This window comes from Pseudopipra pipra, chromosome 1 (assembly GCF_036250125.1).
Source record: "Pseudopipra pipra isolate bDixPip1 chromosome 1, bDixPip1.hap1, whole genome shotgun sequence".
NCBI classification, from domain to species: domain Eukaryota; kingdom Metazoa; phylum Chordata; class Aves; order Passeriformes; family Pipridae; genus Pseudopipra; species Pseudopipra pipra.
Genome location: NC_087549.1, coordinates 154,763,032 through 154,777,149, shown reverse-complemented (window position 1 = coordinate 154,777,149; position 14,118 = coordinate 154,763,032). Strand labels below are relative to the sequence as shown.

The 14,118-nt window shown below is 51.1% G+C and overlaps 1 protein-coding gene across 1 annotated transcript in view; it reads right to left on the bottom strand.

Annotated features, from left to right (window-relative positions):
- Positions 1 to 12,511: 12,511 nt before the first annotated feature.
- Positions 12,512 to 14,118, bottom strand: part of PTH1R (parathyroid hormone 1 receptor) — a 100,193-nt gene continuing 98,586 nt past the window's right edge. The window contains exons 13-14 of the mRNA XM_064639894.1: positions 13,941 to 13,982; positions 12,512 to 12,913 (exon numbers count right to left, since the gene is read on the bottom strand). Coding sequence (XP_064495964.1) covers positions 12,551 to 12,913; positions 13,941 to 13,982 — 405 coding nt within the window. The 3' untranslated portion in view covers positions 12,512 to 12,550. The remainder of the gene's footprint in view (positions 12,914 to 13,940; positions 13,983 to 14,118) is intronic.

Here is a 14,118-nt window from a genome sequence, read left to right as displayed (position 1 = left end):
GAGCACTGGAGGAATGGGGGAATTAGGGGCTGGTTGGGCTGAACCCAGGGCAGGACTCTGAGTCTTTGAGCTCCCCATGGGATGGATAAGATCCCCATGGGTAAAATCCCCATGGATAAGAACCCCATGGATCCAGCAGAGGCCAATCTCAGCCCTGGGAATGCACCAGGGGCCCATCTGAGCCCGGCCTGGGCTGAAGGGCATCACCTGCCCCCTAAGCTGGGCTTTAGGGGGTAACATCTGAACATGCAGGAGACAGGGAACGTGGTCCTGGGGCTCAGCTCTGAGCTGTGTGCCCTGCAAAGTGCCAGCTGAGTGCCCAGGGGTTGGCACACCCCTGTCCCAGCAGGAATTCTGTGCTCACAGGAGCTCATGTTGGGTTTGGAAGTCATCAAACACCCCCCCCCCAGGGGTTCCCACCACAACAGATTTCTCTGGCAGGTGGTGGCACAACTTTGCCACTCAATCAGCAGAGAAAACACCAGAAAACAGGAATAAAAATGCCTCAGAGCCCCAGGGAAAGCAGCTGGGGTGGAGGACAAACTGCTGGGCAGCTCTGACGTCCAAAAATGAGACTCCTCAGCTCAGGGAAGGGAATGATCCATCATGGAGCAGCTGTAAATTGCAAGCTGAAGGAGCAACAGCAGGACTAAATAACTCCAGGAAATATATTATATATATATATATATATATACATATATATATACAATATAAATAAATATAAATAAATATATGTATAAAATATAAATATATTTTATATATATATAAAAATAAATGAAATCCTGAGCTTTGGGTCAAGGAAATTTTCTCTGATTTTTCCAACATGGGAATCACAGAATCATGAAATGGTTTGGGTTGGAAAGAAGCTTAAGGATCATCCCATCCACCCCCTGTCATGGGCAGGGACACCTTCCACTAGTCCAGGTTGCTCCAACCTGGCCTTGGACACTTCCAGGGATCCAGAGGCAGCCACAGCTTCTCTGGGAAATCCATTCCAGTCCCTCCCCACTCTCACAGCCAAAAATTCCTTCTCAATCTCCCACCTAACCCTGCCCTCTCTAATTTTATAGACTCTAAATTGTTGATCCCATTTTATAGACACTGGATCATTGATCCCATTTTATGGACATGACTCTGGATCATCGATCCCATTTTATAGACTCTGGATAGTTGTTCCCATTTTATAGACTCTGGATTGTTGATCCCACTTTATAGACTCTGGATTGTTGATCCAATTTTATAAACACGTCTCTGGATTGTTGATCCCATTTTATAGACTCTGGATCATTGATCCCATTTTATAGACACTGGATTGTTGATCCAATTTTATAAACACGTCTCTGGATTGTCGATTCCGTGATTCCAGGATTCTCTAATTCCATGATTCCATGATTCCACGATTCCCTCAGCCCACCCAGGCACAAACCAGCTCTGCAATCCACCTGCTGCCCTGGATAAACCATCCCCCATCCCTGCCTCCAACAGCCTCCCCCAGAGGGTGTCTGCAGCCCAGCAAATCCAGCTGTCAGCACTTTGGCACATGTCAATCCTCCCCTGCTCCGAGGGGGAATTGCTTCCAAACACGCGGAGTTTGGATTTCATCCGGATTTTCTTGCTCAAGGTTTGGCTGCTCAGATGTTCCCTGTTTTCCACGGGCAGATGAAGGTTCTTCAGCAGAGTTCATGTTCCTTGTTAATCCTTGTGGCATTTGGTGGAGCACGGGGAGATGGAAAATTCCTCGCCAAGGGTTTGTTCTTCGACAGAGAACTGAAGAGACTTGGAAGTGCTGTTTGCTCAGCCACGGAATACTGAGAATTCTGCTTCTCATGGGGGGGGGGGAAAATCCACGTTTTTATGTCAGTCTGGATCCATTTTATAGACACTGGATCATTGATCCCATTTTATAGATGTGACTCTGGATCATTGATCCCATTTTATAGACTCTGGATTTTTGATCCAATTTTATAAACATATCTCTGGATTGTTGATCCCATTGTATAGACTCTGGATTGTTGATCCAATTTTATGAACATACATCTGAATTGTTGATCCCATTTTATAGAGACTGGATGATTGATCCCATTTTATAGATGTGACTGGATAATTAATCCCATTTTATAGACTCTGGATCATTGATCCCATTTTATAGACTCTGGATTTTTGATCCAATTTTATAAACATATCTCTGGATTGTTGATTCCATTTTATAGACTCTGAATTTTTGATCCCATTTTGTAAACTGGATAGTCGATCCCATTTTATAGATGTGACTCTGGATCATTGATCCCATTTTATAGACTGCATTGTTGATCCTATTTTATAGAATGCATTGTTGATCCTATTTTATAGACACTGGATAATTGATCCCATTTTATAGATGTGACTCTGGATAATTGATCCCATTTTATAGACTCTGGATCATTGATCCCATTTTATGGGAAGGCTTGGGTTGGGAGGGATCTTAAGGATCTTAAGGATCTTAAGGATCATCCAGTGCCACCCCCTGCCATGGGCAGAGACACCTCTCAGTATCCCAGGATGCTCCAGCCTGGCCTTGGACACTCCCAGGGCTGGGGCAGCCACAGCTTCTCTGGGAAATCCATTCCAGTCCCTCCCCACCCTCACCATAACAAATCCCTTTCTTTTGTCCAGCCTGAATCTCCCCTGTTTTAGTTTAAAACAAGTTTCAGGTTAAGTTTGGCCTTAGCTCTGCCCAAGCCCAGCACGGACGACTTCAGCCCCGGTTTCCCAGGTTGGAATGACCAACCCTGTGGAAAACGCTTGGGGTGATGCAGTTCAGGAAATCTGAGCCTTCCCCTCGTCTCCCGTCAGGACTGAGCGTTTCCCACCTCACTTTGTTCAGGAAAAGGCTGCAGGAGGTCTCTGTGACCCTGGTCCCCAATCTCAGCCAGGGAAAGGGGGAGAAAATCACAGGTTAAAAATAAAACAGTGGCAAAACCAGACAAACTGAGTCACCCTTTTCTCCCCGCCTTGCCCCAAAGCTCTGTTGTTGCCAGGCGGCTGCAGGGGCTATTTTGGAGGATGTTCTCGTGCCACTGATCCCCTCCTGGTGTCGATGTCACGAGGGGCTCCTGGTTCCCTTCCCAGCAGTGGGATCCCTTCAGCCAGCAGGGCCCAAACCGTGCCCAGGGGTTCCCTGGAGCTCTGCCCTGGCAGGGATCGGAGCTGGGCCAGGGAATGAAATGTGGCTGAAATGTGATCCCAGCGAAACGTGGCTGGGGGAGAACCTTTCCACGGTGTCACCCCACTGCTCAGGCTGCTCAGGGCTTCCCAGGACTCTCTGGAATTCCCCCCTCCTGTTGTAGCCCTTCCCCTCTCTTTTAGCCACTCCACAACGAAACGGCTTCAGAATCCACCACTAAACACTTCATTTTTGTTACACCTGAGGCCCAAATTGGTGGGGACTTTTTCTTTGCTTCCCAGGAGAGATTCGGGGCCCTTCTGTCCCTTTGCTCTGTGCTGGAATCTGTGCCTGCCAGGTGTGGTGGGAGTGGGATCTAAAAGGACCCATTGGAGGTCCTGGGGGTTTGTAGAGCAGTGGGATTCACATCCAAACAGCCCTGAAACCTTGAGGAGAAGGACCTGGAGGGGCTGGTGGATCAAAAACTGGGCGTGAGTCGGCCGTGGGAGCTGGGACCCAAAAATCCCCTGTGCCCTGGGCTGATCCCACAGCAGGGCAGGGGGGGATTCTGCCCCTCTGCCCCCTCAGCTGAGACCCCCCTGCAGAGCTGCTCCAGCCCTGGGAACAGCAGCAGGAGGACGTGGAGCTGCTGGAGAGAGTCCAGAGGAGGCCCCGGAGATGCTGCCAGGGCTGGAGCCCCTCTGCTCTGGAGCCAGGCTGGGAGAGCTGGGGGGGTTCCCCTGGAGAAGAGAAGGCTCCAGGGAGAGCTGAGAGCCCCTGGCAGGGCCTGAAGGGGCTCCAGGAGAGCTGGAGAGGGACTGGGGACAAGGCCTGGAGGGACAGGACACAGGGAATGGCTTCAAGCTATAGGTGGGATATTGGGAAGGAATTCTTGGTTGGGAGGGTGTGGAGGGACTGGAATGGATTTCCCAGAGAAGCTGTGGCTGCCCCTGGATCCCTGGGAGTGTCCCAGGCCAGGTTGGAGCATCCTGGGCTAGTGGAAGGTGTCCCTGCCCATGGCAGGGGGTGGCACTGGCTGAGCTTTGAGGTGCCTTCCAACCCAACCCATCCTGGGATTCCCTGATTCAGAAGCTGTTGGAGCTAAGCCAAGGTTAAGGATAAGGATGTCACCAGTGGAACTAAAACGTCTCCACGAGCTGCTTCCCAGCAGGAAGCCTGGATTGGAGCTGCCCAAGTTTGTTCCTACTGCTCCTGAAAAAGCATCACCTCAAGCAGGTTTTTAAGCCACCCAATGCTGGATCTTCCCAAAGGAATTCCAGAGACAGCTCAATCCCATTTTTCTGTCTCCTCAGTGAACTGCAGGAGCTCATGGAGTTCCTTCCTCCCAAATCCAGAGGAACACCCAACCCACATCCCTCTGTGCCCCTGCTGGATTTTTGGGGCTCTGAGCCCTGTGGACAGGAAAAGACACAGGAGAAGCATTCCAGGAGAATCGAGGAAGGTTTGTTTTTATTGGAATTCCCTTTGACATGCACCTGTGGTTTGCCACGTTCCTTTGGTCCCTCCAGAAGGCAGAAGGGGGGGGATGTGAACCAAGCCCTGCCTGAGCACACACACGGGGCAGGGCCTGGAACACACGGGAGGAAATCACAGTCCCAGCCTTTCATTTTGGGAATTTGTCCCTCTCCTGAAGTGGGACAAGCTCTTAAACCCCACTTGGTGACAGGGGGGCAAACCCACCCCCAGCTGCTCTCCCAGGGCAGAGTAAGGAAGCCAATATCCTGGAAACAACCTCTGGGAATGGCTGAGTCCTTTTCCCAATGCCCAGATCCCACCAGTTCTGGTTCCCACCATGGCTGGGCCCCCCTGAAAGCTGCTGGGATGAAGGGATGGGTTTTAGCAGCAGGTTTGTCTCCTCAGCTCACACACAAAGCACTTGGGAACACGGGGAGGGGGTTGGGGATGGGATTGGGAATAGGACTGGGGATGCCTTTGGCTGTGCCTGTCCTTCCTCTTCTGCCACCAACAGATTTCCCCCTCCCACCAACTCCACCTCCTACAGCCTGTCCTTCCAAATATCTCCCAACAACTGCCTTGTTCCAGGGTGGGGCTGGAGCCCCCTCTCTGTGGGAGGTGTCCCTGCCCGGGGAAGAAGTTGGGACTGGATGGGATTTATGGTCCCTTCCCCACCCAAACCATCCCAGGATTCTGTAATTCCTCCTTCCCCGCAGCTCTCAAGGGAGGATAATTTAATTTAGACAGAGGCAAAAGAGCAAGGTAAAGCTTGGCCTGGCTGGAAAGGCTCAGCTCCAGGTTTAGGAGGGCTCGTGGCTGTTGGGAAGCTCTGGTTTAAACAGATGCAGCTTCTCTGGTGAGGTCATTGCTCTGTCTCCTGTTTTGGGCACCCCTGCCTGGAGGACACCCTTCAGTTCAGTCCTTTCCAGTGCCCATTGCAGCTCTATTTCAGTGGATGTAACCCCAGGCATTTTGGAAACCCGGCTCACACTAAACCCACCCATCCCAAACATTTTAATCCCGTGCCTTTTTCTGGCCAAGTGTCTCTCACCTCCTAAATCCCCACAGGCAGAAGCTGCTCCCAATACAAAATGATGTTGTCACTTCTGGAGCATTTCAGGAGAGGAAACTGCCCCTCAGACCATCTCCCACCTCTGGATTTCTGCTTTGGGCTCCTGCCGTGCTCTTGATCCAAAGGAAAAAGCCACCCTGAAATCCCAGGAAGGTTTTGGGAACGAGGAGTTGATTTATTTAAATTTATTTCAGCCGTTGCCCTTTTCCTGTGCGGAATTTACAGGTGAAACCCACTCCATGGAAATCCACAGACATTTATCTGGGGGTTGATTTTCCCGGGGTCGGGATTTCATCCCAAAAGGATGCACATTCCGGGTTCTCAAGCTGAGTTTGTTCTAATTTACCACTTTTTTTTCAGGTGAGATAAAAGGGAAAAGTGCCAGTGGGGGGTGAAGGAGAAGAGAAAGTTGTAGTGACACTGTTACACCCTCCCCTTTGCTGACTCAAGACTCCCCCCTAATCAGGAGAAATCCTAATTAGGCAATAACTGATCTGCCTGAAAACAGCAGGTTTATGAGGTTCCCTAATCACCCCTGATCAGCTGGGGCAGCTCTTCCACAACTTCTCCTCTTGTTCCTGGGTCCTGCCCAACCCTCAGCTCATTTCCAGCCCTTCCCTGCCCCAAAGTCCTGGAAATCTGTTCTGAATGAGGACAAAGCTCATGGGGCTAATCATGCAATTAGGGAATTTGTTGGATTGGAAAAGACCTCCGGGATCAGCAGCTCCAACCTGGCCCAAAATGCAGGAGCTGCACGAGCAGGTGAGATTATGGCATGACCCAGGAATATTGAATGGGGAACCAGAGAAAGGGAAGGTTCTGTCAACTCTGCAGCTCAAACTGACTCGAGATCTTTGAGTTCAGCTGGAGGATGAAATCCTGGGCCAAGGTTTGCAAACCTCTCCCTGCTCCTGGGAAAGGTTTCACAGGAACCTGCTTTGATATTTCTTTTAATGCTCCCCCCCTCTGACGCTTTTCCCCCCACTTGTCTCCCAAATCCTGGCCAAATGTTGGTGTTGTTTTGAACTCTGGGTGGGGTGGGGCTGGCTGGAGGCAGTGGGAAAACTTGGTGGGTCTGGGTTCACGTGGAAGAAGAGGAGAAAAGAGAGAAGGGATAAGGAAAGGATGAGAGAAGGGAAGGGGAAAAAAGGAAAGGGAAGGAAGAAAAGGAAAGGGGAAGAAAAGGGAAGGGAAGGGAGAAGGAAAGGGGAAGAAAAGGAAAGGGAGGAAGGAAAGGGGAAGAAAAAGAATGGAGAAGAAAAGGGGAAGAAAAGGAAAGGGGGAAAGGAAAGAGGAAGAAAATGAAAGGAAAGGGGAAGAAAATGAAAGGAAAGGGGAAGAAAATGAAAGGAAAGGGGAAGAAAAGGAAAGGGGGAAAGGAAGGGGGAAGAAAATGAAAGGAAAGGGGAAGAAAAGGAAAGGGGGAAAGGAAGGGGGAAGAAAAGGAAAGGGGGAAAGGAAAGGGGAAGAAAAAGAATGGGGAAGGAAAGGGGAAGAAAAGGAATGAAGAAGGAAAGGGGAAGAAAAGGAATGAAGAAGAAAAGGGGAGGAAAAGGAATGGAGAAGAAAAGGGGAGGAAAAGGAATGGAGAAGAAAAGGGGAAGGAAAGGGGAGGAAAATGATTGGAGAAGAAAAGGAAAGGAAAATCCCTGGCAATCCCTGGCAAAGTGCTGTAGTGTGTGGCAGTGGCAGAGGAGGCTGATGAGGACAGGAGTGGTTCCTGTGCCAGCTGGTGCCCTGGCCAGGAGTGGTTCCTGTGCCAGCTGGAGCCCTGGGTGCTGGGAGGGAGCCCAGCCCAGCCCAGCCCAGCCTGGCAGTCTCTCCTCAGTGTTCTCAGCAGCAGCTGAAGCTGTGCCCGTGCCATGGGGCACATCCCACCTGAGCTGGCTCGGTTCCCTGCGTGCCAACCTGTACCAGCCAGGGCTGGGGGGAAGGCAGGGGGGGTTTTCCTTGCTCTCTGTGCCCTTTGCTTCCCCTCCCAGCCCAAAGGTCATCAGAGAAGTGAAGAAAGAGGGGACATGAGCCACAAGTTCCCATGGCAGGTTGGTTTGCACCAAACTCAGGGGCACCAAGGGGTGGAAAAAACCAACGTCCACCAACAAGAACACCTGGAAAGGCTTCACAGATTCCTGAACATCTCACTCCTCAAGTGATTCCTCTCATTTCGTGCAATCCTGTCTCAGGTGAGAGCCACTGACCCCAGTGAGAGGATCAGGAGTGTCAGGGGATGGATTGATCCCTCTGCTCATCAAACATTCTTGAAGCTTTTGAGGTGGAAAGTGCAGAAAAATCAGTCAGGGGGAAAAAAAAAAAAAAAAAGAACCCAACCTATAAATGAGGTTTCTTAACTTTTTGATCTGTCAGAACCCGAAGTGAAAAGTTTTAATCCAGATATTGAGTTTGACAAGACAGTAAACAGGAAGAAAAATTTGGAGATCTTCCCTCTTGGTGTGTTTTTATAGTTTAAAAAGTGGGAAATTCTTCCCAGCGCCGTGGATGTTCCGTGACCTTCAGCTGATTGCCCGTAAACAGATAAACAGAGCCAATCCCTGGCTGGAGAACTGGATTTTGGGAGACCTTTGTGAACTCTTGGCTCCCAAATGTATCAGACAAGAGGCAGCAGAGCTGAGGAATGGTGGGGAATAGGACAAGACATGATCTCATCTGAACCAAGACCAAGCAGGGGAGAGGAGGTGCAAAAACATTTGTCTGCAAAGCAGAAAGGACCAAACTGCTGCCAAAAGTCCTCCCGAAGAAATAAAAGGCTGAGGAGGGTTTAGGAGCTTGGTGCCCATCTGGAAAAGAGGGAGATCAAGGGGAAAGGACTCAGGAGGAACAGGAGGTTGTGGTGCTGTGGGTGGGAGGCAAAAGGAGATGAACCCTCCAGGGTGGGATTCCCATCCAATCCCAGTGGAAAAGGGGACACTCATCCAAAAGATGGGCAGGGAGATTCCATGAATCCATGAGTTCTGTGCCAGCCCAGCAGGCCTGGAGAGGTGAGAGGGACTGCAGGACTCCTGGGTAATGCCAAAGGTTCTGCAGGGTGAGAGGAAAAGGGGCACAAATCCGACACCAGGGAGGAGGGAAACTGGGAAAATCCAGGCCAGCAGCTCCTCTGCACCTTTGCCTCCTCCTTGGGATGGACCTGAGGAAGCCTTTTTGCCTCTTTGCCAGGCTGGAGCAACCTGGGCCCAGGGAAGGTGTCCCTGCCCATGGATGAGATGGCCTTTAAGGTCCCTCCTATCCAAACCATTCCAGGCTGATTCCAGGACAGTGATTCCATGACATATTTGCTGCCCCACCCCCAAGGCTCTCTCTGCTCCAGGATCCCATGTTGGATCCAACCCGGGATGGGCACAAGCCCTGAGGTGGCTGCAGGGTTTGGTCATCGGATGAATGGTGAAAATCCATCCCAAACTCTCCGTGTTTCTGCTTCCTGAGGCCTTTTGGGAAATCAGAGGGGAGAGGAACTGTCCCCCCGGGTGGATCCAGACCTTTGGATGGGGAGAAACTCCCCCTGAGGAACGTCCTCAGCTCCTGGTGACGGAGGGAAGGGGCTGCTCTGAACCCAAAGGCTCTGCCCTCTGCTCCTCCTTCCAGAGCAAATCCCAGCCATGAATTGGGGTTTATTCTCTGTTTTGAGACACCACAGGTCTGATTTTTTCCTCACTAAAATCAGGGAAGGATGACCCTGGATCTCTAGTTGATAGTCCTGATCCAAACCCTCAAATCAGGAGTTTGGGATCAGCCCAGGAATGGCAGGAACAGGCTTTGCCAAACATGTTCTGCCATGTCTGGATGTCACTTTTCCCCCTAGTTTGGTATCAGCATTCCCTCAATTTTTGCAGGAATATTGTTCACTCACATAATCCTCCCCCTGCCCCCCCCCCCAATCTATTATTCATGATTTGCAATTAAAAAAGGCTTAAAAAAAAATTATTTCTTCCTCTGTACATCCCTCGTGCCTGTAAATTTATGTGCCCAACAGGAGCTTTTAGACATTTATTCTAAATAACCCAGTGCCAAACTCATTGCAGCGAGGGCTGGGTTTGATGAGGGTGTTGGATTTGTTTATAAATAATTTCATGGCCTTTGCTAATTCCTTCAACTGTGCTGAGTGATTGTCAAACACGTTCTTAATCCTGAGTTCTCAGTGACAAACACGAGCAAACACTGAGTCAGTGCTTGGAGGTTTTTTGGTCTTTTTTTTTTCCTTTGTTCCAGCGGTGAAATGATAACCAAGACATTTTTTTTTTTTTGAGTGAGAAAAAAACCGGGAAGGGCAGAACGGGAGAGCACGAAAAGAGATCAATTGTTGAAAATTTGCATTTCAACAGCTGCCATTTGGTGGGAAATGGTTGTGATGGGATTTGACCTGTGAAATCGGACAAGAACATCACAAATAAATCCTGGCTTTTAAGGAGCTCTTTGACAGGACAAGGGGAAGCAGCCTCTAGTTGGACCAGAGGAGGGTCAGGTTGGACATCAGCTGGAATTTCTTCATGGAAAGGGTGGTCAGGCCTTGGCAGGGGCTGCCCAGGGAGGTTTGGAGTGCCCAGCCCTGGAGGTGTCCCAGGAAGGCCTGGCCGTGGCACTCAGTTCTCTGGGCTGGGGGACAAGGTGGGCATCGGGCACAGGGTGGGCTCTGTGACCTTGGAGGGCTTTTCCAACCTCAATGATTCCATGATTCCATGATTTGTGACCTGCTCAGCCCCCACATCCCCCAGCAGGTCTGAATCCCGAGCTCAGAGATGTCCAGGGGAAGAGATTTTCCCCTTGATTTCCCTGGGCTTTGCTCAGGCCCAAGCTGGGAGGTTGTTGAAGGAGCTGTGGGACACAGGCCAAGATCCCAGCTCCTCTTCCTGCCTTCCTTCAGAGTTTGGGGGAAGTCAGCCCTTCATTTCCCTCTGCAGACCAGCTGGTTGCATGGACTGGATGCACCTCAGGAGTTCTGGTTGATGTGACCCAACAATTATATCACAGGATCAGAACAGAGAGAGCAGATTCTCCCATTTTCCTCACCTTCCCAAACTTCCCCAATACCTCTTTCCTATTCCACTGGAGTAAAAAAGTGGTCAAAATGCTTCAGTTCCCAGAAACCTGCCAAGAAGGAAAGGAAGAAACAAGGACAAAAAGCCCCCTGAGGAGCTGAGTCTTGGACTGGAGCAAAGGAATGGTGGTGGTGGGACACAGGCTGGAAAGAGGGGCCAGGTTGGCTCAGCAGAACTTGCTGCAGTGGGAATTTTGGTGGCTGTTCCTAATTTCTCCCTCCTGACCAGTTCTGCATCACGGCTGGGAACAGGCAGAGCCCCTTCCCTGGAGGATCAGCCCCAGCACAACTCACTGGTGACCAACAGGACTTCAGCCCTTCATTGCTGCTGGAGATCCACCAGGGAACAACCTCTGGGGACCCTCGGCCAAAGCACCAACGAGGGAAACTCTGCCCGGGGACAAAACCCTGCTGGTCTCCCTCTCCCGAAGGAAGGAGACACTTCCTTGTGCTATTCCCTTTGGAGGCACTCACGGTAGGATCTCCTCATCTCAGCATCTCCAGGCAAAGACAGTGCCTTTGGCTGGAGTTGATCCCAGCTAAAAGTGTGACCTGGTGTCCAGTTGTGTGGGACCAAAACACGAAGAACAGGGAAGCTCAGGAGGTGACCACCCAGGAGCAATCCCTGTGCTTTTATCCAAGAAATTTTGCCTTTGGATCTCATGAAGGTGGGTTTGTCTGGCTGTATCCCACAGTTTGTGCTTCTGGGGGATACAGGCAGAAGGCTGATGGAATCTTTCTCCTCAGGAGGGTTTGGACCAGTTGTCCAGGGAAGCTGTGGCTGCCCCTGGATCCCTGAAAGTGTTCCAGGCCAGGGTGGAGCAACCTGGGAGAGTGGAAGGTGTCCCTGCCCATGGCAGGGGATGGCACTGGATTGATCTTTAATGTCCCTTCCAACCCAAAGCACCCTGGGATTTTATGATTCAGTGGATTGGGATTTTCAGGGAACAGAATGAGGAGCAATTTAGAGGTTTAAAAATGAAACTTCTTTCCATGAGCTTCCCAAAAAGGGAGGGCTGAGTCAGGTCCCCTCTGAACTGATTTTAGCCACAGCCCCCTCCCCTCCCAGATCTGTGAATTCCCTGCCCTTGGAAGGCCCCTCTCCATCTCTGCTGCGTCTGGAAGAACGGAAACGTCGCGTATTCCGAGAACCACATTTTCCATCCTGAATTCCCACCGGTTCCTGTCTCGCTACCGGGACTCGGGGAGAGGAAGGAGAAGTTTTCTGCCTGGATCCTGCAGCCCCGAGCTGCGAACCCTCCCCAGCCCCGAGGAGCACTTTGCCGAGGAGATTCCCCGAGGGAAGGACGACGCGCGACGGGTTGGAGGGAGCAGGACCTCGGGCCGAGTGCCCACCCCGGGGTGGTGCCAGGCAGGTCCCGTGGGCAGAGGGCAAACCAGACTGAAAGGGGGGGTGCCCGGGGTGGCTGCACCCCCTCGAGGTGATGGCACTGCACCCTCCCCGCGAGCCCCCGGGGAGCCTCCCGTCCTCCTCGGCCGCCTGCGCTCTCCGAGAGCTCCGAGGAATCCCGGGGTGCTTCCCAGCCCTCCCTGGCCAGCTCCCGGTGTCTCTGTGGTCCCGGGAACACCAGGGACACGTGGATCACTGCGTCCAGGGCTGGGATCCACCTTGGTGGCCCCGCTTGTTTTTCCCACATAACTTAACCTCCGGTTCCACAGAACGGGGAAACTCCATGGAAACCCTCGGCATTCCACGCGCGGCCCGGTGTTCCGTCGCCCACTAAATGCTCTCCAGGAACCTTTTCCATCCTTTGGCTTCCTTTTTTTGCTTGTTTTCCCCCTCCTCCCTTTACATCACTGTCTCCCTCTCCTCCTCCACGAGCGCCGTGGGTCTGTCCCCGTCGTAAAGGCCGGAGCCGTTGAGATATTCCTCGTCCTTGTTGTACTGCTCCGGCCCGGAGGAGGGCATGGAATTCTCGGAAATGGAGCCGTTCTTCACGTAACCTGGCAAATTCCGGTGTCCGTTGAGGGTCCCTGGGATAAGTCTCGTGTTGAGATGGAGGGCAAGAGCTCCTCTTGTGGCTACATTTGTGATGCTGGTGTGGGACACCATTGGTCCGTAACTGTAGGTTGTGCTCCCACTCCGTGCTTTCCTTTTAAAGTCAAGGGCTAAAGTCCACCTGCTCCATGACTTCTTGATTTCTGCTTGGACCTGGGGAAAAAGGCAGGGAAAAAACAAGCGTGAGAGGGAGGAGAGAGGGGCAGGAAGGAGGGAATGGGAAACTCCGGGGGGAGTTGGGCTTTGATGATCCTTGTGGGTCCCTTCCAGCTCAGGAGAGTCAGTGATTCTACGGGATTGGAAAGAACAGCAAATTCACCTTAAATCTCCCCTTTCCACGTGGAATATTTGGCGCTGGGAAGCTTGAGTGGCTGGAAACATCTGGCTGAAAATGGGGGTGAACTCCATCCAAGAGCAAACCCAGGAGAGAATCCCCTCACGTACCATGAAATCAGGGAAAAATGGGATGAACAACCTCCAGAGGCACCTGAGTGCCCAGAAATTCCTCTAGGAAGGAGTCAACTATTTTAGAATTAATCTATTACTGTAGACTGAGACTACTTTAGACTGAATCTAAACCAGATGGCTAAAGCTGGGATGAGATGAATCCCCCTCATGGTACAGATTTTGCCTTGTTTTAATCTTCAGATTTGAAGTTTGACGTTTCAGATTTGACGTTTCCCCTTAAAATCTCCAAATTTAGGACAAACCAGCTTTATGCCAGTCCGTGAAAGTCCTTTCCCATCTAGTTCCTTAATCTGCAGCAATGGAGGGAATTAATGGAAATGAAGAAATCAAAGGATATTGCTCTGGAAATAGGAAAAAAAAAAAAGGGTCAAAAGGCCCTGGACAATCCAAAGAGTTTTCTGGTCAGGCAGCTACTCCATCAATCCACTTTTCTTCCTGCCACAGAGCTGAACTTAAGCAGCACTAACCAGCCCTGGTGCTGGGAAATGATAAAACCCCCACATTTTGATCTCCTTTAGGTACTTCCAGCAGGTCATTTTGGGGGACATATTGACCTGGGTGTCTCAGACCAACAAAAGTGGGGACTGAGAGACCTTGGAGTGCCAAACAGGGCTGGGGCACTCTAAGGAGTGAGGAGGTGCTGATGTTCATCCACCTGTGTGTGGAACTGTCCTAAAAGGGGAGGGGAATCCCGAGGATGTTGGTGACTTACCTCTCCATTGCAAAAACAGTATATGATGGCAACAAAAAATCCCTGAAAGGAAGAAAAACCAACGTGTTAGTGGGGATTTGGCTGCGTGGGAGCTTCTCTTTCCTGCTCTTTTCACCCCCAGGTTCCTCTGGAAGGAGCAACACTCAGCATTTGCTGTGTAAAATTGGCACAGTAGACC